The sequence below is a fragment of the Actinia tenebrosa genome, unplaced genomic scaffold (assembly GCF_029948245.1).
Source record: "Actinia tenebrosa isolate PJP-AT-01 unplaced genomic scaffold, QUT_ActTen_1.0 PGA_scaffold0__85_contigs__length_37466705, whole genome shotgun sequence".
NCBI classification, from domain to species: Eukaryota; Metazoa; Cnidaria; class Anthozoa; order Actiniaria; family Actiniidae; genus Actinia; species Actinia tenebrosa.
This window is the reverse complement of record NW_028292569.1, coordinates 1,248,357-1,274,640: the sequence shown is the minus strand read 5'-3', so window position 1 is coordinate 1,274,640 and position 26,284 is coordinate 1,248,357. Positions and strand designations below refer to the sequence as shown.

The 26,284-nt window shown below is 38.0% G+C and overlaps 4 protein-coding genes across 4 annotated transcripts; 3 read left to right on the top strand and 1 right to left on the bottom strand.

The window, feature by feature from the left end:
* The first annotated feature begins 32 nt into the window (after positions 1 to 32).
* Positions 33 to 10,394, top strand: LOC116295102 (uncharacterized). The gene is made up of 10 exons (XM_031702832.1): positions 33 to 105; positions 186 to 284; positions 396 to 514; positions 974 to 1,056; positions 1,281 to 1,341; positions 1,675 to 1,959; positions 2,180 to 2,947; positions 8,747 to 8,946; positions 9,377 to 9,498; positions 9,861 to 10,394. The coding sequence occupies exons 1-10, from the start codon at positions 47 to 49 to the stop codon at positions 9,952 to 9,954; spliced, it is 1,890 nt and encodes a 629-aa protein (XP_031558692.1). The 5' UTR covers positions 33 to 46; the 3' UTR covers positions 9,955 to 10,394.
* Positions 3,887 to 7,080, top strand: LOC116295110 (kelch-like protein 2). Its single transcript, XM_031702845.2, has one exon. It carries the CDS (start codon positions 4,512 to 4,514, stop codon positions 6,276 to 6,278), a length of 1,767 nt encoding a protein of 588 aa, XP_031558705.2. The 5' UTR covers positions 3,887 to 4,511; the 3' UTR covers positions 6,279 to 7,080.
* Positions 10,395 to 12,288: 1,894 nt separating the features above from the next.
* LOC116295146 (uncharacterized) lies at positions 12,289 to 24,574 on the bottom strand. The gene is made up of 13 exons (XM_031702901.2): positions 24,331 to 24,574; positions 21,636 to 23,487; positions 20,903 to 21,253; positions 19,552 to 20,455; positions 19,001 to 19,214; positions 18,284 to 18,691; positions 17,511 to 17,604; positions 16,465 to 16,958; positions 15,909 to 16,172; positions 15,113 to 15,518; positions 14,650 to 15,034; positions 13,681 to 13,839; positions 12,289 to 13,114 (listed from the first exon to the last, which is right to left on the bottom strand). The coding sequence occupies exons 1-13, from the start codon at positions 24,406 to 24,408 to the stop codon at positions 13,027 to 13,029; spliced, it is 5,697 nt and encodes a 1,898-aa protein (XP_031558761.1). The 5' UTR covers positions 24,409 to 24,574; the 3' UTR covers positions 12,289 to 13,026.
* A 102-nt stretch (positions 24,575 to 24,676) lies between these two features.
* Positions 24,677 to 25,747, top strand: LOC116295154 (uncharacterized). Its single transcript, XM_031702913.2, has one exon. The coding sequence runs from the start codon at positions 24,677 to 24,679 to the stop codon at positions 25,745 to 25,747; it is 1,071 nt and encodes a 356-aa protein (XP_031558773.1).
* The last annotated feature ends 537 nt before the right edge of the window (positions 25,748 to 26,284 follow it).

Sequence of the window (26,284 nt, the reverse complement as noted above, 5' to 3'; positions counted from 1 at the left end):
CAGTATATAATAAACAGCTGTGTTGCGGGGAAGAAGAAACCAAAACATGGCGGCAAAGTTGAAACAAGAAGATTCAATTGACGAACTTTACAGCAGCTTAGCTTCGTAAGTAAGCAAAAATAAAAAGCCAGTACACTCTTGACTTAAAAATTAACTCCTGTTTATGGTCTCTGCTTTGTTTTAAGGCTGCGTGAAGAGCTTGTGAAGAAATATGAAGCTTGTATTCGAGAAAGACGTCAAGTCGAAAGCAATGTTCATCAATGTAGAAAGCTCTTTAAACCTTGGTGAGGTTTTGAACTATTATTATCTACTTTAGCACTTACACACTTATTCTTTTACAGGTAAGCTTTGCTTGCTTATATGAGTATATTTACTTTGTATTGCGATAAAAACAGGCCCTGTTTGGACAAGAATAAACCCGAAGACAACAGCACTAAAGAACTAACTGACAAGACTACAAAGAGTTTAAATGAAAAGGGTGAAGGAGAGGGGGATGGAGCTACAGATGAACAAGGTATTGTGTAGTACTAGAAAAATATCTATACCACAACCACCCCCCATGTAAGGATAGGGAGAAAGTGTAGGGAGGGTCTGAGGAGGGTATAAATTGTGTAGTACCAGAAGATATCCATACCTCCCCCAAGGAGGGGGATTATAATTTCCAAGGGGCAGGGAGGGTTGAGGAGGGTATATTGTGTAGTATCAGAAAATATTCATACCTCCCCCATGGAGGGGGATTGGTATTTCCAAGGGGTGAGGAGGGTCTGAGGAGGGTATATTGTGTAGTTCCATAAAATATCCATACCTCCCCCATGGAGGGGGATTGGTATTTCCAAGGGGTGGGGAGGGTCTGAGGAGGGTCTGTGTAGTTCCAGAAAATACCAATACCTCCTCCAAAAAGGGAAATTGGATATGAAAGGACAAAAAGTATATGAAATGTAGAAATGTAAGAGTGCTAAGTTTCACCCAACAGATAAACACAAAGCCAATCCAGATGTCGAACTACTTGACAAAATCCTAGCCAAAGCTCAAAGAGCCAGAGAGATCCAAGAAAAGGTATGATAAAGATGTGTTGTATGGTATTCAAGTGTGGTTCACAGACTTGGCATCTCATGTGAGTAGAGGTTGTCAGGTCTTTCTCTTATTTCAAGGTTTTTTTTTTGGATTGTCCAGTTTTCCTCCCTCAGCAACATGCTGAATTCCAATTCCATCTGTGAGTTTCCTGTGCCCTGTTTTTAGCTGTGAGATTAGTTTAAAAAGCTTTTTCACTGTATTTGTAGATAGATGCTGCTAATTCAAAGGCTAAAATGTCAATGAAAACCCATTCAGCTCAAGATACAAGTAAGTGATTCATACTTTACAAACTCTGGAAAGCACGGGTGGCGTAGCAGTGAGTGCTCCCCTCTCACCAATGCAACCCGGGTTCGAGTCCTGCTGAGCTGGGTGTCGTAAGTGAGTAGAGTTGTTTGTTGGTTCTCTCCTGTGCTTCGAGGATTTTCCAGGTTCTCGGGCTTTCCTCCCTCCACAAAAATCAACTCCTAAATTCCAATTGGAATTACAGTGAATGAATAGCTACTCTGTAGAAATGCCACTGTTAAATCCCATTTATTTATTTTATTTAAATGAAAAGTTCTAATATGCTAGTAAACTAAAAAGTGTTACCAAAACCTACAGAAAAGAAAGAAAAAGTTACAAACATCACCAGTAATCAGCAGCGAAATCCCAAAACAGTTGCCATGGTAACAAGGGCCAGACCCACAAGCATGCTGTCAAGCAAACGTGCAGTCGTTAAGCAACCCGTGTTGGAAAGAAAAAATAAACCAGCTCCTATGAGAACTACTTATGGGGCATCATTTGGTAAACTTTCTCGTAGTAGACCCGGTACAGGGAAAAAGTCTGCGAAGGATTATCTGGAGGGTGTTCTTGGAGGGAGTGCCGCGAAGTCCAGGATCACTATAGGTATGATGATAATGATGATGATGATGATAATGATGATGATGATGATGGTGATGATAGTGGTGATGGTGATGATAATAGTGGTGATGGTGATGATGATGATGATGGTGGTGATGATGATGATTATGATGATGATGATGAGAGTAATGATGATGGTGGTGATAATTATGATTTTGTTAACAGTATTAATTACAATAGTGTTGATGATACAATCATTCTACAGACAAAACTCACAGCAAAAGTGAAACTCAAGCACCTCAATTACCAGTAAGTAGAGGAAGCAAGAAGACAATCAACACACAAGATGATACAGATAGTACACAACATTCATTAAAAGAGCAACCTGAACCACGAGAACCTGAGAGCCATGTTGAAGGACAGGAAGGCAATATTGAAGAGGGAGACTTTGTAGAAAGAGCAAAAAATGAATTATCAAGAATATCAAATGAACTGAATGAGATTTCATTGAAGAAACAAGAAAGATTAAAAAAGGTGAAAAAGATTGATTTAAACAAAGAAAAACCATCAACAGAGCCAACAAATGTCGCAGTAGCTGAGCCAGAAATTGTGGACAAGAAGCCTTTCCTTCTCATGGAAGATGGACATACACTTTCTCTACCTTCTAAATACCGAAAAATGAAATCTAAGAATTCTAAATTGGTTTCTCAGATACATAAAAAACTGCATGAAACTGATTTCAGTCAGTCAGAAAGGTTTACCAGGTATTTAGAAAACCAGTTTGACTGGCCAAACAAGTTAGACTGGTCAAACCAGTTATCTCATGAGACGTTATCAACAGAGGCTCAAGCATTGATGGACACTCAACGCAGGCTTCTCTTGCATGCCAATTGGGTAATTGACAGGAGTGTGGAAATAAGTACCCCAAATTCAGCATTTTCCTGGCAGAATGTGTACAAATGCTATCGACACTGGCAGGTGTTGTTGGGAAAGTTTAGGGAAGTGCAGAAACGAACTAAAGATTTGATGGCAGGTCAGTGCAAAACAGTATTTTCTATGACAAAATATGCATAGGGGAGGGGAGGGAGAGGCATTGTTCATACATCTTTTGATGGCAGGTCAGTGATGGTGTGTTTTTTGTTCATACATATTTCTATGGCAGGTCAGTGCAAAATGGTGTGTTTTTCTATAACAAATTTGTATAGGGGAGGGGAGAGAGAGGCATTGTTCATACATATTTCTATGGGTTTTTCTATAACAAATTTGTATAATGTCTTACGTTATTATTATTATTATTTTTTTAAATTAGAGATTCCTTAATTTTATTTATTTTTTATTCACGTTTAGTTTGTTGTTAAATTTTGTTGATTCATTTCCATTTTTTTTTTTTTTTCTCGATTATGTATTTTTTAGTATTTCTTAGTTTTTTATAGTTTTAATTTTCAGAGGGTCACTGGGTTTTCAGTACGATGTGTTTTATTGTAACTGTTGTGTGTCCCCTCTTTAAATAAAGTTTTATTATTATTATTATTATTATTATTATTATTATTATTATAGGGGAGGGGAGGGAGAGGCATTGTTTATACATATTTCTATAGCAGGTCAGTCCAAAATGGTGTGTTTTTCTATAAGATTATTAAGTTGCCACGAAAAGAAGAAAAACAACAATCAAGAAATACAATATAACTAATAAACAATGCTAACAAAGACATCGCTGCTATATGACACGTCTTTATTTAACATCCGAAAATTCATTAATTTTAATTAAAATTATTTTATTATTTTTCATCTCATTCAAAAATAACTAAATCTTCTTACTGAAATCGGTTTTCTTTTCGTTATTCACTTATCCTATAATACCGAACGTTTTCGCTCCTTGTCGTAAACATCATTTCTTTAAGCGTGGATGACGTAATGTCCACTTCAGTGAGGATTGTAGTTTGTTATTTTAGTCTTAAAATATTCAAACGATGACAGATTGATGGCGGATATATGGACTTATGTAATTACCTTGGAATTCAATAATGTTGCCATAATCTTGTCAAAACGTCACCCTGTTTCGAAAAGCTGAAAGATTAAGGGGGAAAATTGTGGCTCAAATGAGTTGTCAGAGGAAACTGAGACGGGTACTATAAGTCATACTATGGAAAACATTCACTTTTAATATGGGTAACGCATCGTTAGATATTGTCTGTACAACCTCGTGGGGAATTTTACAGGTCCTATGATATTGTTCTTTGTTGGAAAGCATGCAAACATCCCAAATCCATGTGCAATGCCTGATTATGTATGCGCATAATTTAACTCCATGTTTGTAGACAGATATGTTTCTGAGATCAGGCCTGAATGTCACTTAATATTTCCTTGGAGTTTGTTTTTAATTAACTCGTTCTCATCGAACGTCGTTCAAGTTAGTGCTAGTAGAACCGCCACCAACCAGAGGTTGGAAGTCGTGCAAGTGACCACATCGAAATTCACCTAAATCTAATTCAGTAGAAGATAATATAAGTAAGTTGTAGTGCTTGGGAATCTAATTCACTCAAATCTTTTCTCTGTTCTTAATCGAATTTCGAATATACGTTGACCTTCTTCACGTCATGGCTGGCAACATCGTCGAAGGTTTTCACGACTATAGCTCAAATCTTGGTCGGGAGCTCAATAAACTTCGACAAGAGAAGCGACTTTGTGATGTTACGTTGATAGTCGAGGGAAAACAGTTTTTAGCGCATCAGGTTGTGTTAGTCGCTAGTAGCAGATACTTTTATGGCGTGTTTACGAGCGATATGGTCGAGAAAAGAACACAAAGGGTAAATTTGTCTGAACTTAACGCTTCCGCGATGGAGCCATTATTGTCTTATTTATACACTGGAGAGGTAGCGATAGACCAATCAAACGCGGAAGATCTAGTGATTTCAGCGAATTATCTGCTTCTACCGAGATTGAAAACACTGGCTTGTAAGTTCCTAGAGCAACACATGATCGCATCGAACTCTATCTATTATTACCAGTTAGCTGAACAATTCGATTGCAAGGAACTAAAAAATCACGCAAGTCAGATGATTCGAGCGAACTTTGGTACGATTGGTCAGTCAAAGGACTTTATGAAAATGAGCTTGGAGCATGTCGAAGAGCTGTTAGCAGGAGATGACATCGTAATTCGCGCGGAGGAAGAAATATTCGAAGCAATTTTGGAATGGATTTCGAACGAGCCCAAAGAACGCGAGCGTTATTTCCCGCAGCTGTTCCGTCACGTTCGAGTGACTTGCGTGTCTCGAGATTATTTATTCTGCAGTCTAGCAAACAACGTGTTGGTCAAGACAAACCCAGACTGTCTGGCGAGGATCATAGAAGCCACTAAAATGCTTCTCATTGGCGAAGGCTTGGCTGCGGAAAAGCCAAGAAAGTGCTTAGAAACCCATGTCGATGCTATTATCACGTGTGGAGGGCTGTCGCCTGATTGTTTAGTGCGTGACACCACATACTGTTACCTCCCCAGTGAGCAAACCTGGCACGAGCTGGCCCCTATGAACGTAAAGCGATGCCGACACGGTCTTGCTTACTGTCGTGGGTTCCTCTACGCCATTGGTGGAAAAGATGAGTCATTCCATAACACCGTAGAGCGGTATGATCCTAGTACTAACACCTGGACGTACGTGGCTCCGATGAAACGATGCGTCAAGCTGATAGGAACAGCCACTCTAAACGGAATCCTCTACGTGGTGGGAGGTATAGAGTTCACTGTTGAAGACAACCGACGTAGATGTAATACAGTACAAAAATACGATCCTGTTACCAATACTTGGACGCATTTAGCACCTTTGAGCAGCCGAAGGTCGAGCGTTTGTTGTGTTAGCGACGAGCACTATGTCTACGCGATAGGAGGACTTGGAGACGATGGGTTCTTGAACGCGTTAGAGAGGTACAACCCTCACCTCAACACCTGGTCGAGTCTGGAGCCAATGAGTGAAAAACGAGGATGCGCATGCGCGATATACTTGAATGGAAAGATATACATATTTGGCGGGACTGTTGACGCCTTTTCCCGCCAAGCCAAACGGTCTTGTGAAATCTACGACATATGGAACAACCAATGGTATCCACTTCCGCCTATGCGTATCCCAAGGTTCCACGCGGGCGCAGTTCTGATGCGCGGCTATGTCTATGTGATGGGAGGTATTGGAACAGATAACCAGAATAGTGAGTTGAATAAGGTGGTAGAGTGCTATAGTATTGAGAAGAATAAATGGATGAACGAACATTCCATTCCTTACGAGGAAACGTACCTTAGGAGCTGCTGTGTTAGACTCTACAAAGGTTTCTTACAAACACGTAACAAGCTGGTTACAAGGGTTAGTAACTCGTAAAAATATGAACAAATGACGTTCAAGAATTAATGAAAAACCTACAAATGACGTAAAAGTAGATAAGTAAATGACGTAAGTTATAAAAAAAGGCTAAAAAAAATTGATGCGAAATTGACGTACATCTTGACAAAAGGATGTAAAAGTTAAAAGAATGACGTAAAATTCATTAAGAAAAAATGACATTCATCAAATTAAAATATGCTAAATGTCAGAATATTAAGTGTTGGATATCAACTTAGCATTGTAGTTTTCATATTGTTATAGAGGCTTTGCACCATCACGTGGCGGCAGCCATGTTCGTTGACAATAACAATACAACCCAGCGTTTTGCATGAGAAAGAATGCAATTCTCAAGAGCAAGGGATTTTATTTCCCATTCATAATAATAATTTAAAAAAATGTGGAAGTAAGAAAGAAAAATACACAAGGGAATGACAAGGTTTGAAATGAGAAAACAATGTAAACTCAAAAGCAAGCATGTTTCAATTCTGGTCTAGCTTGGATATACTTTTTTATGATGACTTTTATGGTGTTGGGTGTACCCAAGCTAGACAACAATGCACCTTTTTTGTTAGGATTGCATGTGAAAATTACGGGAAGAATTGCCTCTTGTAACATGATATATAGACCTCTTGCATTGAATTCCTAGAAGAATTGTTCTGGGGGACAAAACAATAGGCCATCATTTCTTATGCAAAAAAATCCATTGTTTTGTCCCCCAGAACAATTCCCCTAGGGACCCAGTACAAGGGGTCTATTTCACAAAGACGAATGAATAAATAAATTGTTGGATGAATTTGAAGACTTGTGTTGTTGTAGTCGTTTTCATGGATCCTGTTTCCCAGTATTTATTTTTGTCATTTCAAAATATCCCATCCTATTCTTAGAAAAATTCATAATTTTTTCTTTACCATTAAACTCCAAACAGAGAAACCCTAAACCCTTGGAAAAACTGAGTTCATGTGCAATGAACTAAAACATAACTTGGTGCCCTATGATATCCCATGATTCATTGCAAAACGAAATCTCATATTCTATCATATCATGAATGGGTAACAAAGCCTAGTTTTTAACTGCAGGTGGTACCTATAAATTTTGCGTTTGATGAGGATACTCTTTATTACGACGAAACCAAAACACCAAAATATGGCGAACAATTTGAAAAACTATTGCTCTGCACCAGTGACTAGGGTTCACGTAGAAACATAAAAGTGTTTTCACATGTACGAGAGGCTAGTCAGTTGCTAGTCTGTGCATAATTACTGGGTTGCTGGTTTCATAGGATAGGATAAAAGCTGCAAATTCGGCGTTAAAAAACGTCTACGTTCCGTACGATCCAGCTAACCGAAGTCCAGTCCATTCCATTTATGTACGGTTCCCGATTTTCCAAAATTAAAAAACACTCAAAATTCGGGCATTTAGAAGAGGAAAACAAGTTTTAGAAGTTGGGCATGTTTTTTCTATACATTAAGATTATCCATGGCCTTTCAAAAGGTGAAAATTCAAAACTTTTTTTGTGTGATTCAACAACCAGTCACTTACTAAGGCCCAGTCACTTGAGATCCATTTCATTCAAAACCAATCCATTCCAGTCATATCCAAATAAAACCCAATATATCTCAATAGCAACTTATTGGAGGAAAATTAGACGTACAAATCTGTTACGATCCACAGAGTCACCTATAGGCACATGATGTACACAGTCCTTTGAGAGACCTTTGCCGCTGACCGGCTTCACAGGACTTTATAAACCAGTGCCATGATCCAAAACAAAAAAACGTTTTTGAGTTTATTTTTGCAAAATTTCGGGATAAAATTACTAGTTATTTATAATAAAATAAAAATCATTGGATAAAAGCTGCAAATTCGGGTTAAAAAAACGTCTACGTTCCGTACGATCCAGCCAACCGTAGTCCAGTCCATTCCATCTATGTACGGTTCCGGATTTTCCAAAATTAAAAAACACTCAAAATTCGGGCATTTAGAAGAGGAAAACAAGTTTTAGAAGTTGGGCATGTTTTTGCTATACATTAAGATTATCCATGGCCTTTCAAAAGGTGAAAATGCAAAAAAAAAAAAAAAAAAATTATCAATTGCAATCCATTTCAGTTAAAACCCTATAGACACATTATGTGTACAGTCCTTTGAAAAACCCTGACCGACTTCACAGGACTTCAACCAGTACCACCATCCAAAACAAAAAAAAATTTGGCCGTTAATACTTTTTGCTAAGTTTTGAATCCTTTTACTATTTAAACTTAGTGACGTCAGTAACGCAACGCTGTTTTCTCCGGTTACAAAACCGCATCTGTATAGTTTCGCATATTGGGCAACCCAGTGCACGCCCCAGTGCACGCTCCAAGAGCGTCTTGTTAAAGTTATTCAACTTGGTCGCCATATTTCGATTTCGTGTGTAAAACGGTTAAAAGAAACAAAAGAATAAATGAATGAAATTTCTTTGTCTTCAGCTGAGGGGTACCTACAACGATGTTGTCCATGCGGTGGGTGTCTGGCAGCAAGGGAACTATCCTCACATTACTCCAACCCTCACAATACCGACCAGCAAGACTATTCGACCACAAGGTGTTGTCTATTTTCAACATGGCTGATGAAAGCCGAGGACGAATCGTGTGGACTCCATGACCGCGTGACCTACACTAGTGATAAGGTGCGCATTGTCGTAGGGAAATCTTAGAATTAGAACTAATGGAAAACTGGAAGAATGGGATTTAGAGAAAAATGGAAGAAAAGGATTTAGAGAAAAGGAGAGAATTAGGATTCGAGAAAAAATAGCAGAATGAGATTTGGGAAAAATGAAAGTATGATTTTGTCATTGAAAATGAAATAATGGGATTCAGAGAAAAATATCAGGAATGAAGAAATTTAACAAAAAATTTAAAAAATAGGGCTTGGAATAAGAAGAAAACGAGACTTGATAAAAGAGAAAGAACAGAATTTAAGGCAAAAAGAATGTGATTTTGTACGTGTGCGCGTGGACAATTGTAGGCATGCCTTTCAGCTGGTTGCCTTTTAACCCGGTTAGACGAAAATGACGTCATACTAAATTATTTCATTCGGAACGTACATTTCTTCACTAGGAGCTGCGCAAGCTCAATGAGGCTGTTCATGACTTGCAGATAAAAGAACTGAGTGTTCAGATACAGCGTCGAATTGGATTAAAAGCTTTGCAAGTACTGGAGCAACTAGACCCATCAGACAGGTAAACAAATTACTTTCATTAACAGACTATACCACAATGCACCTTTCCCCCGTTCAATAAACGAGATGCATTTTCTGGTCTAGCTTGGGTACAAGGAACGTCATATAAGGCTTGATGAATAAAATGTATATTCACCCAAGCTATACCATAATGCACTTTCCCTTCCGGCTCTAAGTTTGATAGACAGGGTGCTCTCTGGTCTAGTTTGGGTACGATAAAAAATATAGTTATATCCAAGCTAGACCACAATGCACTATTTGGACTATGATATTTTTAAAGTGCTCCAATTCATAGGCGAATGTTCTTTCGAGCGGTTCGCAGCGTGAGCCAATTAGCAATGAATATTCCTTGACTTGTTTCAGGTTGTTTATACCCATCTATCGAGGACTGTGGGGTCTTGTGTGCGGCCAAGGGAGAGCTTTTCCATCACTTGTCTTGGATAACACTGGAGACTAGTATGATCTCCTCTTTTTATTTTATTTTCTCTCCTATTCCTTTGTTATCACAGCTATTTACCCATTTCACTCAACAAAATTGGAATAAATTCTCCCAATTACAGGTACAACGAAAAGCATTTACTCTAACTCAAAACTAAATAATCGAATATGTTTTCACATAAAAGAAAGTAAAAACGACAACAACAACAACATTCGGCTATTTCAGATGTAAATGAATTCTGACAAATTAAATTTCTTGTCAAGAGAAAAAGTTTTCGACGTTGTCAATAGCTATGAAAATTGTAGCATTATTAATGGGAATCACAGAGTCGCATACCCTCGAATGTAAAGCTTCCTCAACAAGTTATACCGTGTAATGATTTTTTTCATTAAACCTCTTGGATTTAAAAAAACCCGGAAAATTCGAATAGTTCAGGTTAAAATTCGAATAATCAGAAAATATGAATAGCTTTGTTTTGATTGGGCAATGAAATTATGACATGAAATCGCGCACATTCGACAGTTGATTTACAAGCGATTGTTACGTCTTTGGAACAGGGTGGTTTTTCTGTACAAAATTAACAAAATAATTTCCATTCAATTTTTTGTTAGAATTGAGTTATTGAATTATCATTTAATCAGTTTTCCCTGGGTTTTCCCCCACGGGTTTTCCTTGCAACTGTCAAACAAGTTTGGAATCGTTTTTCTGGTGTATCAAATATTTATGGTTCGTTTCAACCCAAACCCTATTTTTGTTTTTGATTTAGTTATCAACCAATCAGAGCAAAGCTTGCGTTGCCAACCTGTGTATTATCATAACATGTCATAAAATCAGGGGGAGATGAGCTTGATTTCATATAACATTACTCTTCCCCTGTTGATTTTTGCTTATTCGAAAAGAATCCGTTTCAGTTCGATGTAGGCTAAAATTTACTGACTGTACACGGTACGCCATGGCGTAACATTGAATTGGCTTTTCATACAGCGGTTTACAGTACTGACTGTACACGGTACGACATGCCGTATCACTGAAATGGCTTCCCATACAGCGGTTGTCGTATGAGTGGGAAACGTACGGTGCTTGACAGTACACGGTACGATTTGCCGTAGCATTGAAACAGCTTCCCATTAGAATGTTTTTGTATTAAGGGGAAACGTCCCCCCCTCCTTTGATTTGGTCGACGCTTTTACCTCACATTGGGCGTGGCGAAAATATAATTCAAATCTCTCACAACAAACCAGCTTTCAAAGCGTTGACACAAACTAGTTGTTGAAGTTACTGCAGTTGACAAGGAGCTGACAGCTGACTCAACCAAAAGATGTTATTTGGGTTTGTTCTTTCGGTTCTTCTTGCCTCCTTGGGCAAGTACATCGCCAAGAGATGGTTCCTTTACTTAATGGTGGCAATTATTGGCACTGAAATTGGACTTCTTGTCAATGGAGCAGGAAAGCAGGCAAAAAACCCCGATGAAATGGCAAACAGACCACCACCAACACCGGCCAAAGAAGCGCCTGCTACAGGAAAATGAATTCGGAAACTCAAGCACATCTTGTCTTCTTTGTGGACTTTTGCACCGATTTTATCCAAACTGAAAGAAATCTTGCGGTAGATGGAAAAGATAGTAGAATATTCACTCTCCAACATTCTCAATGCTGAACTAAAATTTGAGATGTGGATTCATCGCAAGTTTTGTAAGCCATGCTTTTGTTTGCTTTGATATTGCGCTGTGCAGTCGACTCCAAACAACGCTGAAATATGAAAAACAAACTATGGAATATGGCGATTCTTTTTCCTTTCTTTACAAACTGCAAGCACTTTTGTACTGTAAATAATTTGTCGCAAAGCAAATTTGTTCAAAAAAGTTGTACACTTTAAAAATTACGTTTGTTTCAGAAGTCCAATTCCTTTAAGTTAATGTTAAATAAATATTTGCTTTTTTCATTCTTGCAAGTTTGTTTACTTAATTTTTTTGTACTTTGAATCAAAGCTGTCAAAATTTATCGTAAAAAATATATATTAATTTACTCGTTATTGCAATATAAATATATTTGGTGACAGTTTTGATTTTTCGTAACAGGTAGAGCAGGTTGTTAAACAGTGATGTGGTTTTCGAGGTTTTAGAAGAATTGTTTTTCAAAAAAATTTGTTATTCGTCAACTATTTGTAGCATTTTTCCTGCCTCAAAAACGCTGTCTTTTTAACAATCGATCTTCAAACAAAAATCCATTTTATCTAAACCTGAAACAACCTCTGCACTAATTTAAGCAAAGTCAGGGCATGGTTAACTAGGAGATCTAGCGTGTTGGGTTTTGGGGAGGAAGGAAAATGGTTAGAAAAGACCACGTGAAAATCTTTAGCATAAAACTTTTGCTTTATTACTCAGTGCAGTGACGACGGCTATTTACAAGAGTTGATTAATTTCTTAGTCATAAAGTCGTTTTTCATTTTGAATCATAAATAGGACAAGTTAGATAGGTTTTTGTGGAAATAGGAAACGTACGATACTGACTTACTACATGCCATAACATTGAAATGGCTTCCCATTTTTTCGTGCAATTTGTTCAATCAAAACGTATAGTTTGGTTGCTGGAGTAAGACTAAATTCGCAGTTTTTAATCGCAATGCTTAACTTTTCAGCTCAGAAAATTGTGTTTTTTTATACAAACGATAAAAACGGAGAGCCTTTTCGATATTCACAAGTTGATTTGATTGGTCAGAAAATTGACCAATCAAATAAGTCATTTCGATTATCAGATAACTGACCAATCAGAAAAACAATTACGAGTATCAAAATTCATGGTTCATCTGATTCGCTATATAAATGACCAATCAGAAAACAGAATATTTTTTTTGACCAATCAGGTGAAAAAAATTTGATTATCAAAATTCATGGTTTATCTGATTGGCTAGATAAATGACCAATCAGAAAACAGAATTTTGGAAATAAAAGGAGGGGTAATGCATAAAAGGAAAAATCAATAAAAATGAGAAAATCGCAATAATACATTATTATTTGAGTGTAGAATTCAACTATACATTAATAATTGCGGCATTTTAAAGTAGTATTTATTTACAGAATTGTTTTTAGCATTAATATGGTGCAAGAAACGCATCAGCCAAGCTTTGCTGCGATGTTTTGCTTATGCTCAGTGAGTTTGAGTCCAAGTAATGCAGAAACCTGGAGAATCAAGGATAATAACGATTAGAGGACAGTACAAGACACCAAGGAAGGGAAACAAAGCTAGGAAAGGTAGTCTATAGCAAGTCAAGTGTATTATAGTCAAGCAGAGTGTATGAGGTCCAACCACATGTTACTATGTAGTCAAGAAAAGGAATGATGTGATTAGAGGTAAGAAAAAAAAGGCAACAAAAAGGGTTATGTAATAATAGAGGGTGATAGCAGAATGTAGTGAAAAAGGTTAATATGCAGTTGGCAAAGGTAAAAGAGGGCAATAGCAATGAACAGTGTAAGAGGTTTAACTATAGTTGACATAGGTACATGATATAGGCACAAATAAGCATGAATATGAAGACTATAGTTTGGTCAAGTAAATCCCAAGAGATTTAGGGGCAGAGCCAGGAAGTTTAGAAGGGGGGTGACTATTACAAAGGTTTTATTAGGAATTCGAGGAAAAAGGAAGTGACTGTTATTAAAGATATACTGAGAAATTTGAGCAAAAGGGGGGCGACTAGTCACCTATATTACCACCCCTGGATCAACCCCTGAGATTATGATTTGCTTACCTTCGCTTTGTATTCGCTTGTTCTCTTAATCTCTCGGTGTGGCAGATGGATCTGAGGGTGGGGAGGTAATCCATGGAGACCACATGATGTGTACAGTGAGTGACTAGAGGCAGAGAAGAACTGACTGACTTGTATAACTTGTTCTTACTGGACAATTTGCTGTAATAAAACCAGTTAGTTAATCATCAATTAATCATCAATTAATAAGAATTAATTAAGATAAATTGAGTAAATAATTGTAATAAATATTATTGCTTGTTATAACTATTTAATTAATTATTTTATCAAGACAAACCAATTACTTTAATAATTATACAGCTTCTCATTAATCCCATATAGGTAACTGTCCAATTATTTTCTTAATTGGACAGGTCTGTTGATATGGGATTAATTAGGCAGCTATATAATTAATAGGTAATGGGATTTCATGCTCCCCAATCAAGAAATAATGAGACTTGAAAAATTCCTCTGACTGCCAAATTGGACTTGGCCTACGGCCTCATCCAATTTTGTCACTCCTCGGAATCATCCTCGTCCAATCATTTCTTAATTGGACAGCATGGAGTCCTATTACATATACTAATTAATTAATAATAACTAAAATCAATTTATTAATGACTTAATTAATCATTAATGATGAAAAGGTAAATTATACACCGTGAAAAGATGAAAAAACTTACTGACGTATTACTATACTATTCCTATACTATTCCTCTTTTACTCCGACGAAGGACTAGCGTCCGAAACGTCAGTAAGTTTTTTCATCTTTTCACGGTGTATAATTTACCTTTTCATCATTACTGTTTCATTAGAAACACCGACGCAGCTCACACTAGTTTTTAGCTAGTTATATCTTTTAATTAATCATTAAATTATGAAAAAATTGATCAATAAATTTATTGGTTTAATTAGTCACTGATTATTGGTACGAGGTGTCAAAGACTGATAAATTATTGCAGGTATTCGTACCTTGATTGAATCTCGTTCAATCCAGTCAGGTTGAGGACTGAGTTCCTTTCCATAGAAGGCAGATACCTATCAACATCTTCCTCACTCTGCTTCTTCTCAGTCAATGATTTATAACTTGTATAGGAATTCTCTAGACTTGCTACTTCAAGAGCTCCACGAATACATGCACTGGTATCACAAGTTAACCAATCATGACGCTTGCGTACAGTGATGACATCATCACTTAATCCTGCCTGTACATGTGCCTGCCACCACCCAAATGCCGCTGTATGGTCATTGCGGCCGTCTGTAGTGATACTAGGGATGTATGCATCCATGAAGGAGATGTCTTCTGCTAATCTACTGAACATCTCTAACGCTTCTCCTTGGAATTCTTTCACAGAATCTGTAAAGTAGCCAAATTAAATCAAGACAACTTCAAGCTGAATTCTCCTCCCCCCCACCCCCTGAATAACCAACCTACCTTTTTTTGTCTTTCTGTCTTTTTCTTGTGTTGTAACACCAACATCACCACTTTTATCTGTTGTCATGGCAACTGCATCTGGTTCACTTGGCACATCAACTGAATCCTTATTGGCCAGTTCTGAACAAATAGTAGCAGCAGTGTTCTTTCCTACAATATTTTCTTCTTGACCTTTTTTCTTTGGAGTTTTCGACATTCCATCATCAAATATACTTTTATCAGAAAATATTGAGTTGACGTTACCAATGTCAGTGGTTTCTTTTGTTGCCATGGTAACAGGCCTAAAATTAGAAGAGCACCTGCTGTGTAGACAGGGGAGTAGGGTAGGGAGATTATTGCTCACAAGGTTGATTCCAATCTTTTGGGTGTCATAAGTAAGGCCGCATCTAGTCTTGAATAAATAATCCTATATAGGAAAGAATGGAAGGTTTAGAGAAAATTACTCTAAATTCAACATTTGCATGGAGTAATGTTTTCCCATTTCAGACTGTGTGTCATTCCCTAGAGTATCATTTCTTTGTTTAATGGTTGCACATGAGAAGACACATGAATATGAATACATCTCAAAAAAGAATCTTATTTTCAAGAGAATTACATTTGGTCTGAAATGGGAAAACATTACACTTAAAGTAAAAAGGTCTAAAGATTCATAGGTTTTTTAGTGCAAGTTTGAAAAATTTGAGCACTGCCATATTGGTAAGAACACATTGTAGGATTCTACTTGGATATGTTTCTATGCAGGGTTGAAACCCTGTCTTTAGGGCGCACACTAGAATAGATCCCACTGTACACATACCTTGTCGCTAGATATACTATCATCCTTCAAGAGTTCCATACAACCATTCGCATACCCATATGTACTATTAGTCAATCCCAACACATGTTCCATCAATAAGCAGTGTACATCGGGCATGGTAACTTTCTTGTTCTCATTGTCAGCTAGTTGCATTGACTGACTGTCGCCTGGTTCGTTTGTATCGAGTATAGAATCAGTATGTGTGTTCTCGTCTGTGGGAGGGTGGCTGCTTGATTTGGTAGGTTCGAAGTCTGAATCTTTATTCTGGTTTGAGAAAAGAGTTAAGGGAGTTGATCTGTTGTGATCTGTCAATTTTTAAAAATATTGTGTAACTTCTTGTAGGTATGAGATATCAGGGAAAATAGGATGGATAGAAAAAGGGATGGATGGCATTGATGGGCACAAAGATAGAAAAGATGGATGATCCAGTTGACAAAAAAAAATGAATAGGATAGACAGATGATTGAATGGATGAGTGAATGCATAGCCATGTCATCACTTCCATACAGTTATTACATATTAAACTGCTCTTTAACAAAAGAAAGTTGTATGATACCTGGAAGTCTGAAGCACTCGCTGCACTGTTATGTCCACATCTTAAAGCCTGACCCCGTTGCTTAGCAAGAGTTTCCCAATCATCAATAGTCAAAAATAAGCTCTCTTCACGAGGATCATCTAACCCTAATGGCTGCTCAACTATGCACTGATTCAATTCTCCTGCTTTTGAAGGGTTCTGGAAATTTCTTTCTACATCTGTTTTGATTTCTGAGTTATCCTGAACATCAGATAAATGTTTTCGATTCTTATGGACCCTCAAGAACTCTTCCCAAGATATTTTCACTCCACCACCGGACAGAATCCAGAACTGTAGCGCAAGAAAACATTTCCTGATGTCACATTGATACCACGAAGCTAGGGTTTTGAGCTCAGATGGATTGACAAGGACCTCGTTGGCGAGAGCTGTGACAAGAAGATGCGCAGATAACAGGTTTATGGAGGGAGATCTGATCGTCAGCTGTTCGTACCTTCCATCACAGTCCACACGAGAATCTGGAATACAATATATGATTACTATCTGGCTCAGGGTTTTTTTGACATTATCTTCATACAGAGCATGTTTTCTGTGCATTAGACATTTGTTACAATCACGTAGTTAGATTCATAGAAGTGCAAAACACATTGATATGCGGAAGGGAGATGCTTTATCTTATACATCATTAATTGCACCTTATGATGACACGAGTGACGAGGCACATGACATCACTAGTAAGTAGAAATGAGTTTATCATTGCATGGTAGACACAAAGCATATGGTCCAATCAGATTGTGCGAGGCATTATGGAACAAAAGCACATGTCCACACAAAACATTATGGTCCAAAATATGTGCACGCAGGCATTTTGGCCAATAAACATGCTATATCGTATGTCCACTTACCATTACTAGTCATAATGGTCTAATACATGTGCATGCATTCCTTTGGCCAATAAACATGCTATACCATATGTCCACTTACTATTACTAGTCATCATGGTCTAATACATGTACGAGCAAGCATTTTGGCCAATAAACATGCACATGCTATATCATATGTCCACTTACCATTACTAGTCATTATGATGGGACATTTTGCATTACGCATGAATGAAGTCACCGCTGACCAAAACCCTTTGTCTTTTTCAAATATGACATCAACCTAAGAAGTAAAAAAAAATTGCAGTTAAATTTCATCCTTGCATTTTATTTCATTGGTACATTTATTTTTGTTACTTGGTTCACTTGATGTAATTTCCTGTCTTGCGGGGAATGTTCATCAGCTGAATCACAAGTTCCGACAACCGGCAACCGGTTGGCTCAGTTGGTAGGGCGCCGGACTACTGTGCGGGAGACCAGGGTTCGATTCCCAGCCGGACCAACACTCAGGGTCTTAAAATAACCGAGGAGAAGGTGCTGCCTTTGTAATTACATCTGCAAATGGTTAGATGTTCGCGTCTTCTTGGACACTATCTAACCCTGTATTTGAGGGACGTAAAAGAACCACTTAGGACATAATAAAACCCTGGCAGTGACCACTCTCGGTGTCTGGACTTTACTAATGATTTCTTAACGGGTTGATTTGTGGGTCGGGTTAGGGGTTTTTAAGGGGTGGGATTGGTGTATGTACCTCGTAGGGGACCTCGAGTCCTATTGTGCTACATCAGCCCTCGGGCAAATTCTCAAATAAATAAATAAAGTTTTCAATAGAATTCTTTCTGGCTGACATCACATGTAGGTCAGTGTTTTGACCACCATTTGGAACAGATAGCGAAATTCAAAGACTTTTATCAGCTGATTGAAACCCCAGCATTTTTAGAAAGATTTTGATCCCAACTTACCTCTTCGAATAATATCAGGGATGCAGCCTTCAATGACAGCGCAGGTATCAAATCACTATCACTCGCACCACCGAGCACCTGTGCAGGATTCTTCCCTTTCTCTCCCTTTTTGTTTCCCTTCAACTTTCTTTCCTTTTCTTTCTCACTTTTTTCTTGAGCACCTTTTTGGTTTTGTTGATTCTTGGAATGTTTCTGTTGCTGGTTTTCGTTGGATTGTTTAAAGAAATTTGACATTGGTGAAGGGTTTACTGGTTTTTCTGGCAAATTCACGAACAAGCCTCCAAAGGCTGATGCCTTTGGTGTGTTTGCTGAAGGGTTGGTGATAACCAGATGAGACTGTGTTGCTTCTTCAAGTCTGGAAAGAATCTGTTTGTTTGATCTCTTGGAAGAACAGTTGACTTCAAAAACCTTAAAAAGGGAAAAGCATCCAGAAAATCAGGGAATTGAGGGGGGTGGGGTAGTGGTGGTACACCCACCTCTACCTTCTGGGATCTCAGTTTCAATTCCTACAGTAGACTTGACATCACATTAGAGTAGAGTTTGTTTTCTGGTTTAAAATATGCATTATATTCTTTTGTTTACTTTACTTAATCCAGTTGAATTTCCGAGGTGCAAGGTGTCGCATGTTTGTGATGCAGTCATAAATTAGAGAATGGCGCATTTGTTAACGGCGCATTTGTAAACTGTGCATGTTATCAGTATGCATGTACTTCATACCTTGTAGCCTAATTCTTTCGCACATGCGTAGACAGCAGCGGTCTTTCCTGCGCCTTTGGGTCCCAAGACCAGCATAGCATTACACATCCCTGACTCTTCGTTGCCACTGTCATCACTGTCTTCGTCACTTAGATGGAAATCAGAGTCTTGATCATCATCCCACCAAGCTAGCTTCTTCTCATTTGCATCTTTGTTTTTCTGCTTCGCTAAAAGTCTAAAGGAGCAATATGAACATTACAATAGTGTGCAATAATTAAGAAAGGGAAAACATGCGCTGTGTGCAGTTATGAAACAGTTTTTTTTTATGACATACAAATTATAGCCACAGTTAACAGCTATTCAATAAGAATGATGAATGCTGCGTGCTCTAATAAAGAATGCTCCCCCAATCAATGACAAACCATGAATTGAAGTATAAGAGTTCAATATAATAGTATCATATAAAATATCATAGTTTTCCCATGACATTTCTGCTTTGTCTTTCTGCATCTTGCTGCGCAACAACGTTTGACATACAGAGAAACTTTAAACACATAAAAATGTCGACCTACCTTTTCTGCATTTCTAACTCTTTACGCAAAGTTTTCTCTCTCTTGATTTTCCAGGCTTCCAACCAAGATCTTAGTCGGCTCACAGATGACGCATTTCCCATCACATCAGATGAACATTCTGGCTGGTATTTCTCAGTCCATAACAATTCCTTTTTATCTGAATTGTTCTTGTCATCAAGAGATGAGCGGGAGTCCTCTGCTTTCTCATTTTCTTCAACAACTTGTTTGGGATTATCATCCTCGTCCATAGTTTTGCGTTTCTTTCGTTTTGAGGACTCAGCTGTCTTTTCTTCATTCTTAGATTCTTCTTGGCTTTTATCATCCTCGCTACGCTTCTGAAGCCTTGAGGATTTTCTTTTTGTATTCTTTTTATTCAAGACTTCCTCTTCTTCCCCTTGTCCCTCCTTTTTCCTCAAACGTTTTGAAGAATCATTCTTATTTTCAACTTCCTTAGCTTTTTCTTTTCTTTTCTTTTCATCTTTTTCTTTTGTCCTTGGCACTTTCTTCTGTTGTTTTTCACTTAGTTCATCATCACTTTCAATAGATTTTTTTCTTTTCGACCTCCCTCTGTGTTTCTGTAATCTTTCCTCTGCATTCCTTAAGCAATCTTTCTCATCATTGCCCAAGATGAGCTCCTCTTTCTGATCCTTGGAAGTCTGGGTTAGATTTTCTACTTCTTTCTTTTCTTCTTTATTCTTGTACTGCTTGTACAATCTTTTGATAGGAACACCTGGGAAACAGCTCGCTACTTCTGACAACACTTTCTTCACTGCTGCAGTACTCAGGCAATCGCTGGGGGACACATTCTGGATTACTTTCTGTGACTCTTCTGAACTCTTGTTTCGATTCAAGGAGCTCGTGAATTCACCAAGCTGAATGGCTTTGGTTTTTAGCTTGGGAATAGCTTTCAATGTAAAAGAAAATTCATTGATCATTCAACCACAGAAGCATTTGCTTAAAAGTCTGGTAATGAGGAGAGATAACTAGCTAAAAACTAGTGTAAGCTAGTCTGGTAATGAAGGTTAAGAGAACCTGATGGAAGAGGCCCTAACTGAGAGTGATAGTAAAATATCATCATCATCACCATGAGCTCATCATCATCATCACATCACTGTCATCATCCTCACTATTATTATAATCATGACAGTTATTATCACCAACATCATCATTATCATCAGCCTTATCGTCATCACCACCCTCATTATTTAATATGAAAAATATATAACTACGTTATTCAACACCATCATCATTACCATCATTGTTATCGTCATCACCATCATCGTTATCGTCATCACCACCATCGTTATGTAATATGAAAAATATATAACTACATTATTCAACACAAATTTACCTTGAATTGATTCAGGTTTCCATGGCAACGTCTTAATCTTAGAATCACTTAACTTCCAAAACACCTCATCTGATTGGTCATCTTTCTGTGTCACGTGACTAACATGTGGCCATGGTGCAGGCTGCTGACACAACTGTACAGCAGGAGCTGTTGCCTTAGTTGTCCTACAGGAGGCAAAGAGAGCATTAAATGCCATGTTGGCCGCCTTTAGCTCTACTTCATCCAGTAGTTTACTGTTGCCATCATCTTTGGGCTGTGTTGTCTTGATGGATGTCGTCTGGTCAATTGTTGCTTCTTTCTTTTCAATGGTTTTTGGTTTCTTTAAAAATATTGAGGCAAGGTTCTTTGGTTCTGTGGAGAAATTTAAAAAATGGATGAAAGGATGGGAGGATGGATGGATGAATTGATTGATGGATGGATAAATGGAATTGATAGGTGATGGATGGATGGACGGAATAGATGGATGGGTGGGTGGATGGACAGATTAGATGGATGGATGGACAGATTAGATGGTTGGGTGGATGGATGGATGGATGGATGGATGGATGGATGGATGGATGAATGGATGGATGGATGAATTGATGGATGGGTGGATGGATGGATGGATGGATGGATGGATGGATGGATGGATGGATGGATGAATGGACGGATGGATTTATGAGAAAACATAAATGAATGGAATTTAGACAATTCTAATTCACAGATATTAAAATTCAAACAAATCTATCCTAACCTGTGTTCTTGGGTTCCTTTTCCTGCTTTGTGCTTTTACATGCCAAAACTAATTCAACCTCTGGGCTTCCAGGATCTTTTCCAGGATACTTTCCCTCTTTCTTCTCATTCTTCTTGTTCTTCTTCTTATCTTCAACCAGAATACTTCCTGGTTCATTTGAACTTGAATAATTCTTAGGGTTTCTTTTCCTGAGTCCAGTTCTTGTCGGCATAACCTCAAAATCATCACTCCCAGGTGAAATTATTTCACTGTTGGAGCAATGTGAACGAGTTTTAGGTGTACCCCCTGCGACATCTGATGGTGGTATTTCCTGGACGCTAGAATTGGAGTCTTCCTGGACCTCAATGACTGCAATACTTTCTGATTTACTCTCCTTAGTCTTGTCATTCTTCTTTTTCTTAACCTTTGTCATCTTTCGCGGTTCTTCCACCAACTTTTCCAAAGTTTCTTTGGAAATGTAAGTAATATCCATGACATCTTGTTTTGCATTCTTGATGGATAACTTTGTGTGTGATTGCTCTATCTCTGGACATGTCTGGGATTGCCTCTTCTTTTTTCCTCGTGCTTTGACTTCATCAGATGTTTCTTTCAGTTTCTTCGTTGTAGCTGTTGTATCACTAGGCACTGCCTTCTTGTTTTTCTTTGTACTTCCATCTGATGCCTGTGGTTCTGTTTGGTATGCAACTGAGTTGCCATCATCATCACCATCATCACCAATATCTACAGCATCTTCAAATTCCAGTGGTTTAGAGTAACGAATATTAAGTTTAAACTTAGAAGAAGTAGTCTTAGATTTCTGAGGACTTTTCTTCAAATTACTGCTAGTTACATTTGTTTTATTCTTTGTCATCAAGACATCAAAAGCATTTCCTGGTAATTCCAAAGGTGAACTTTTAGGAGAACAGTCAATTAATTGGTCTTTGCTCTTCTGTTCTTTTGTCCTGGTTGGGGAATAAACATCTTCTATCATGTCTGATTCTTCACTCTTTTCATTTTCATCTGCTATAGGGCTTCTACTTTGGTTCATAAGAACATCAAATGCATTCTTGGCTGCCTTAGTTTGACTATCTGATGATATTGAATGAGGTTTAGATTCAATTTTCCTTTCACTGATAACAGTAAGTTCGATCATGTCCTCTTTTTCCACTATAACTTCTTTTGACATTTTTGATAAACCTTGCTCACCTTCTACAGTATTCTCTTCGTTTACTTCGACACTTTTGACATTTCCCACTGAGATCTCACCAAGTTCCCTATCTTTCTTCCTCTTCTTCTTCCTTTCTTCCTTTTCCCGTTTTTTATCATCTTTAAACTCTGTTCCCTTTTCCTTTTCGTCGTTGCAAGAATTATCTTCATTTTGTTCAGTTTTGTTTTTCCTACTTTTCAATTTATTACAACCATTTTTACTTTCTTCTTCATCTTTACTCAATTCTACAAAATCCTCAGAATCAGAATCGGAATCATTATCTTTGCTCTTTTTAGATTTCTTTGCTACCCGCCACAACAAAGACCACTTTGGTTTAGGTTTCTTTGAAGAAATATTTCCACACTCTTCCCGTATCTTTGTATTTGCTGCACTTTCAGTAGCTCGGCATTCTACAGCATCTATGCGACTAGCAATCCCCTCAGCAACTTTTTCAGATTCTGTTACAACATTTTCATCACTATCTGAGTGTTGAATCAATTCTATGTCAGCTGTTTTTTCGTCAGTAAAGGATTTATTTTGTTGTACGAAGAAATTTTTGATATCTTTTTTATTGGCAGGTTCATCGTTTATTTTTAATGATTCCTTTGGCAGAAAAAAGCTTTTTATTGAAGGCGATGACTTCTTGATTTTACTTGATTCTGGACTCTGAAAGACAGCACCAAAAAACACTTTTATCACAATAAAGTAAGCAAGCATAACAGGCTATTTGCATGATGGCATCATTTTACTACTACCACTACCAAATTTTGTCACACTTCCATTTAGACTTCACAATCAATGGCTAAAGATAAAGGCCTTATTTAACACGAGTATTCGTACACTTAGTAGCTGGTCTTTCAGGGAGCCGGTGGTGCATACTTTACCACCCTCTCTCCATCAGTGCTCTGTTTTAAGAGTATACAAAGCTAAAGTTACATGGAATAGAGAGAAGTCAAAACAGAATTGGAGATCCTGGCGATCAAACTGTGGACCTATAGCTCAGAAGGCCGCACACTACTCAACTGAGCTACATCTGCACCTTGAAAGTACAGTGAATCAGTTTGGCCTGAATTAAGGTGTGCAAAGTATTGTGGTAGTGGTAGTATATGACATCATTTGCTTAAGTGACTACCAAACAATGGCTTCAAATCAAAGTTGGACTTGATAAATAACGGAGATGTATAAAAACACATCACTTGGAGCTAGCCACTTTTTCATGGTCACTTAAACATATTTGGGAAAGTTCTATTATGGAAGTAGATTTTCATACTTTCTTTATTTATTAAACCATATGAATAATCCTAGAGTTGTTTGAATTGATTTTCTTCAGATAAAGTCAAATGTTTATCGTCGACACTCAAGTTGAAAAACAGAATTCAACCAAAATAACAAAGACGACACAATTTCGATATATTTACTAGTTTAGATTAGACATATCAAAATAACTTATCATTTTCATCGCCAAACATAAAATTTTGTACAGAATAGTACTATTAAATTTATTCGTACCTTAACGAGGATATCAACTTCCTTTCTCTCGTCCATCTCTTGTTCGCCATCTGCAACACCGAGCATGTTCACCGACATTGAAATCAAACTTCCGGTCAATTCCGATGAATATCAATGACTCATACTCTTCCTTGAGTATCCCTATACATCCATGATTTTAAATATTAAAATATAACAGAGATCGGCGTAAATTGTGGACGGAAAAATCGACTTTCTTTGGACTTTTGTGCTGGATTTTTTCGAGTCTTAAATTTTTTCCCGCGCAATTTTTTATGCGCCCGCGAACTTTACACTAGTGCCGACTCCCTCTAAACATGTTAAAGTGGGCTTCCTGTGGACCAACAAAATGGCGGACAAACAAACAGAGAAAAAATCTGGCAGCAGCCATTTAAAACGATTTTTGAAAGATTTAAAGTTGTTTAAAGGAACAAGCTCAAATGTTGAAGAACTTCAAGGTAGGTTGCTAGCTGTGGTTTGTTCTCGTCCTGTTAGTCTCAGTGAAGTGGAAAGGTTAATTTTAAAGGGAGCTCCAGTGAATTCAAGGAGTGAGCTTTGGCAAGACTATACAGCTTTGCATTTTGCGTGCAGGAATGATGATATTCCTACTGTTCAACTACTTATTCAATATGGTGCTGATGTAAATGCGAGAGGAGACGATGGCTCTACACCATTACATGCTGCGTTGAGTGGTTCACGGGAGCCTCAGTGTAACTTGATAAAACTTTTACATAAAAACGGTGCTAACTTGAACGCTTTGAATTTCCGAGGAGAGACTCCTTTACATTTAGCAGCAACATCACAGTCTACTTCTAGTGCTACGACACTAATTTCGCTAGGTGCTGACCCATTTATATCGACATACCAGTACCAGTATGAAAGCGCGACCAGTCGCATGGCCTGTCCCATTGGCAAAATGGGTAGACCAATCGGCCACTGTTTGACCTCAGGGAGACTCCAACTCATTCTTCTTTTTCTTCAACACGGCGATTCCTTTGAAGATTATAAAACTTCTACTCTTTTCTATGCATATTCAAGGTCTATGAACTTAGAAATTGTTAAGTTGCTGGTCGAAGCTGGCTTGAGAGTGCCTCAGGATATCTTCCGAAGGGAGGATATGAGCTTGAGTTTTGAAAAGTGGCCAGACAGCTTTATTGAATGGCTTACAGGTCCAAGGTCATTACAGCTACAGAGTATGAGGACAATAAGAAATTGTGTTGGAAATAGAAACTTAGGAAGAATAGCAGAGCTCTCTTTGCCGACTAAGTTAAAAGACCGATTGATGTTCAAGTTTGAAGGCATTGGAGTGAAGAATGATTCAAATTGTTGTGTCGATAAAGGTGTTGGAAAGACAAGCAGAGGAATGTATTTTTTCAATATTTATGATCATGCCATACCATGCAGGTGTATTTCAAGCTAGACATTTATGACTGACTGTTGTCGGTTCCATGCGATGACGAGGATGAGGAGTGTAGCCAGGATTTTCCAAAGGGGGGAGGGGGGGGGAGCAAATTAAAAAATGCTTCATTTTGTTTGGGCCCCCAAAACGATGAACCAAATAAAGCATTACTGTTTAAATTCTAAAAAGCTGCAATTTGTTGCCACAAAGAGGGAGCCATGGCCCCCTCGTCCCTGCCTATACACCCTTGAGGATTAAAGTTGCAAAAAGTTAATTCGTGTTTGTAGTCATAACCATGGGCGGATCCAGGGGGAGGGTCGGGGGGTCGCGACCCCCCTGTCATTCCTGAGGTCAAATGGGCTTCTTGTGGTAAAAATGCGACTGGGATTCCTTTGCCCACAAAATTTACCCCTGAGACCCCCCCTTCAAAAAAACCCTGGATCCGCCCTTGATAACAGTCATAATATAGCCGTAATTTTTTCTTAAAATCATTTATTATTTTTAAAAAATATCTTTAAAAGATATCTAGATTTGAAAATAGAAATGTTGTCAGGTGAT

What these genes read in the sequence shown, in the direction of transcription:
- LOC116295154 (XM_031702913.2), top strand. Translation starts at nt 24,677, where the DNA reads ATGGCGGACAAACAAACAGAGAAAAAATCTGGCAGCAGCCATTTAAAA.
- LOC116295110 (XM_031702845.2), top strand. Translation starts at nt 4,512, where the DNA reads ATGGCTGGCAACATCGTCGAAGGTTTTCACGACTATAGCTCAAATCTT.
- LOC116295102 (XM_031702832.1), top strand. Translation starts at nt 47, where the DNA reads ATGGCGGCAAAGTTGAAACAAGAAGATTCAATTGACGAACTTTACAGC. An exon ending in CTTTACAGCAGCTTAGCTTC is followed by an intron (nt 106 to 185) that starts GTAAGTAAGCAA and finishes CTTTGTTTTAAG; the next exon opens with GCTGCGTGAAGAGCTTGTGA. An exon ending in TGACCTACACTAGTGATAAG is followed by an intron (nt 8,947 to 9,376) that starts GTGCGCATTGTC and finishes TTTCTTCACTAG; the next exon opens with GAGCTGCGCAAGCTCAATGA.
- LOC116295146 (XM_031702901.2), bottom strand. Translation starts at nt 24,408, where the DNA reads ATGTCGGTGAACATGCTCGGTGTTGCAGATGGCGAACAAGAGATGGAC. An exon ending in TTGAACGAGATTCAATCAAG is followed by an intron (nt 13,840 to 14,649) that starts GTACGAATACCT and finishes GTTTTATTACAG; the next exon opens with CAAATTGTCCAGTAAGAACA. An exon ending in CAAGCGAATACAAAGCGAAG is followed by an intron (nt 13,115 to 13,680) that starts GTAAGCAAATCA and finishes TTGATTCTCCAG; the next exon opens with GTTTCTGCATTACTTGGACT.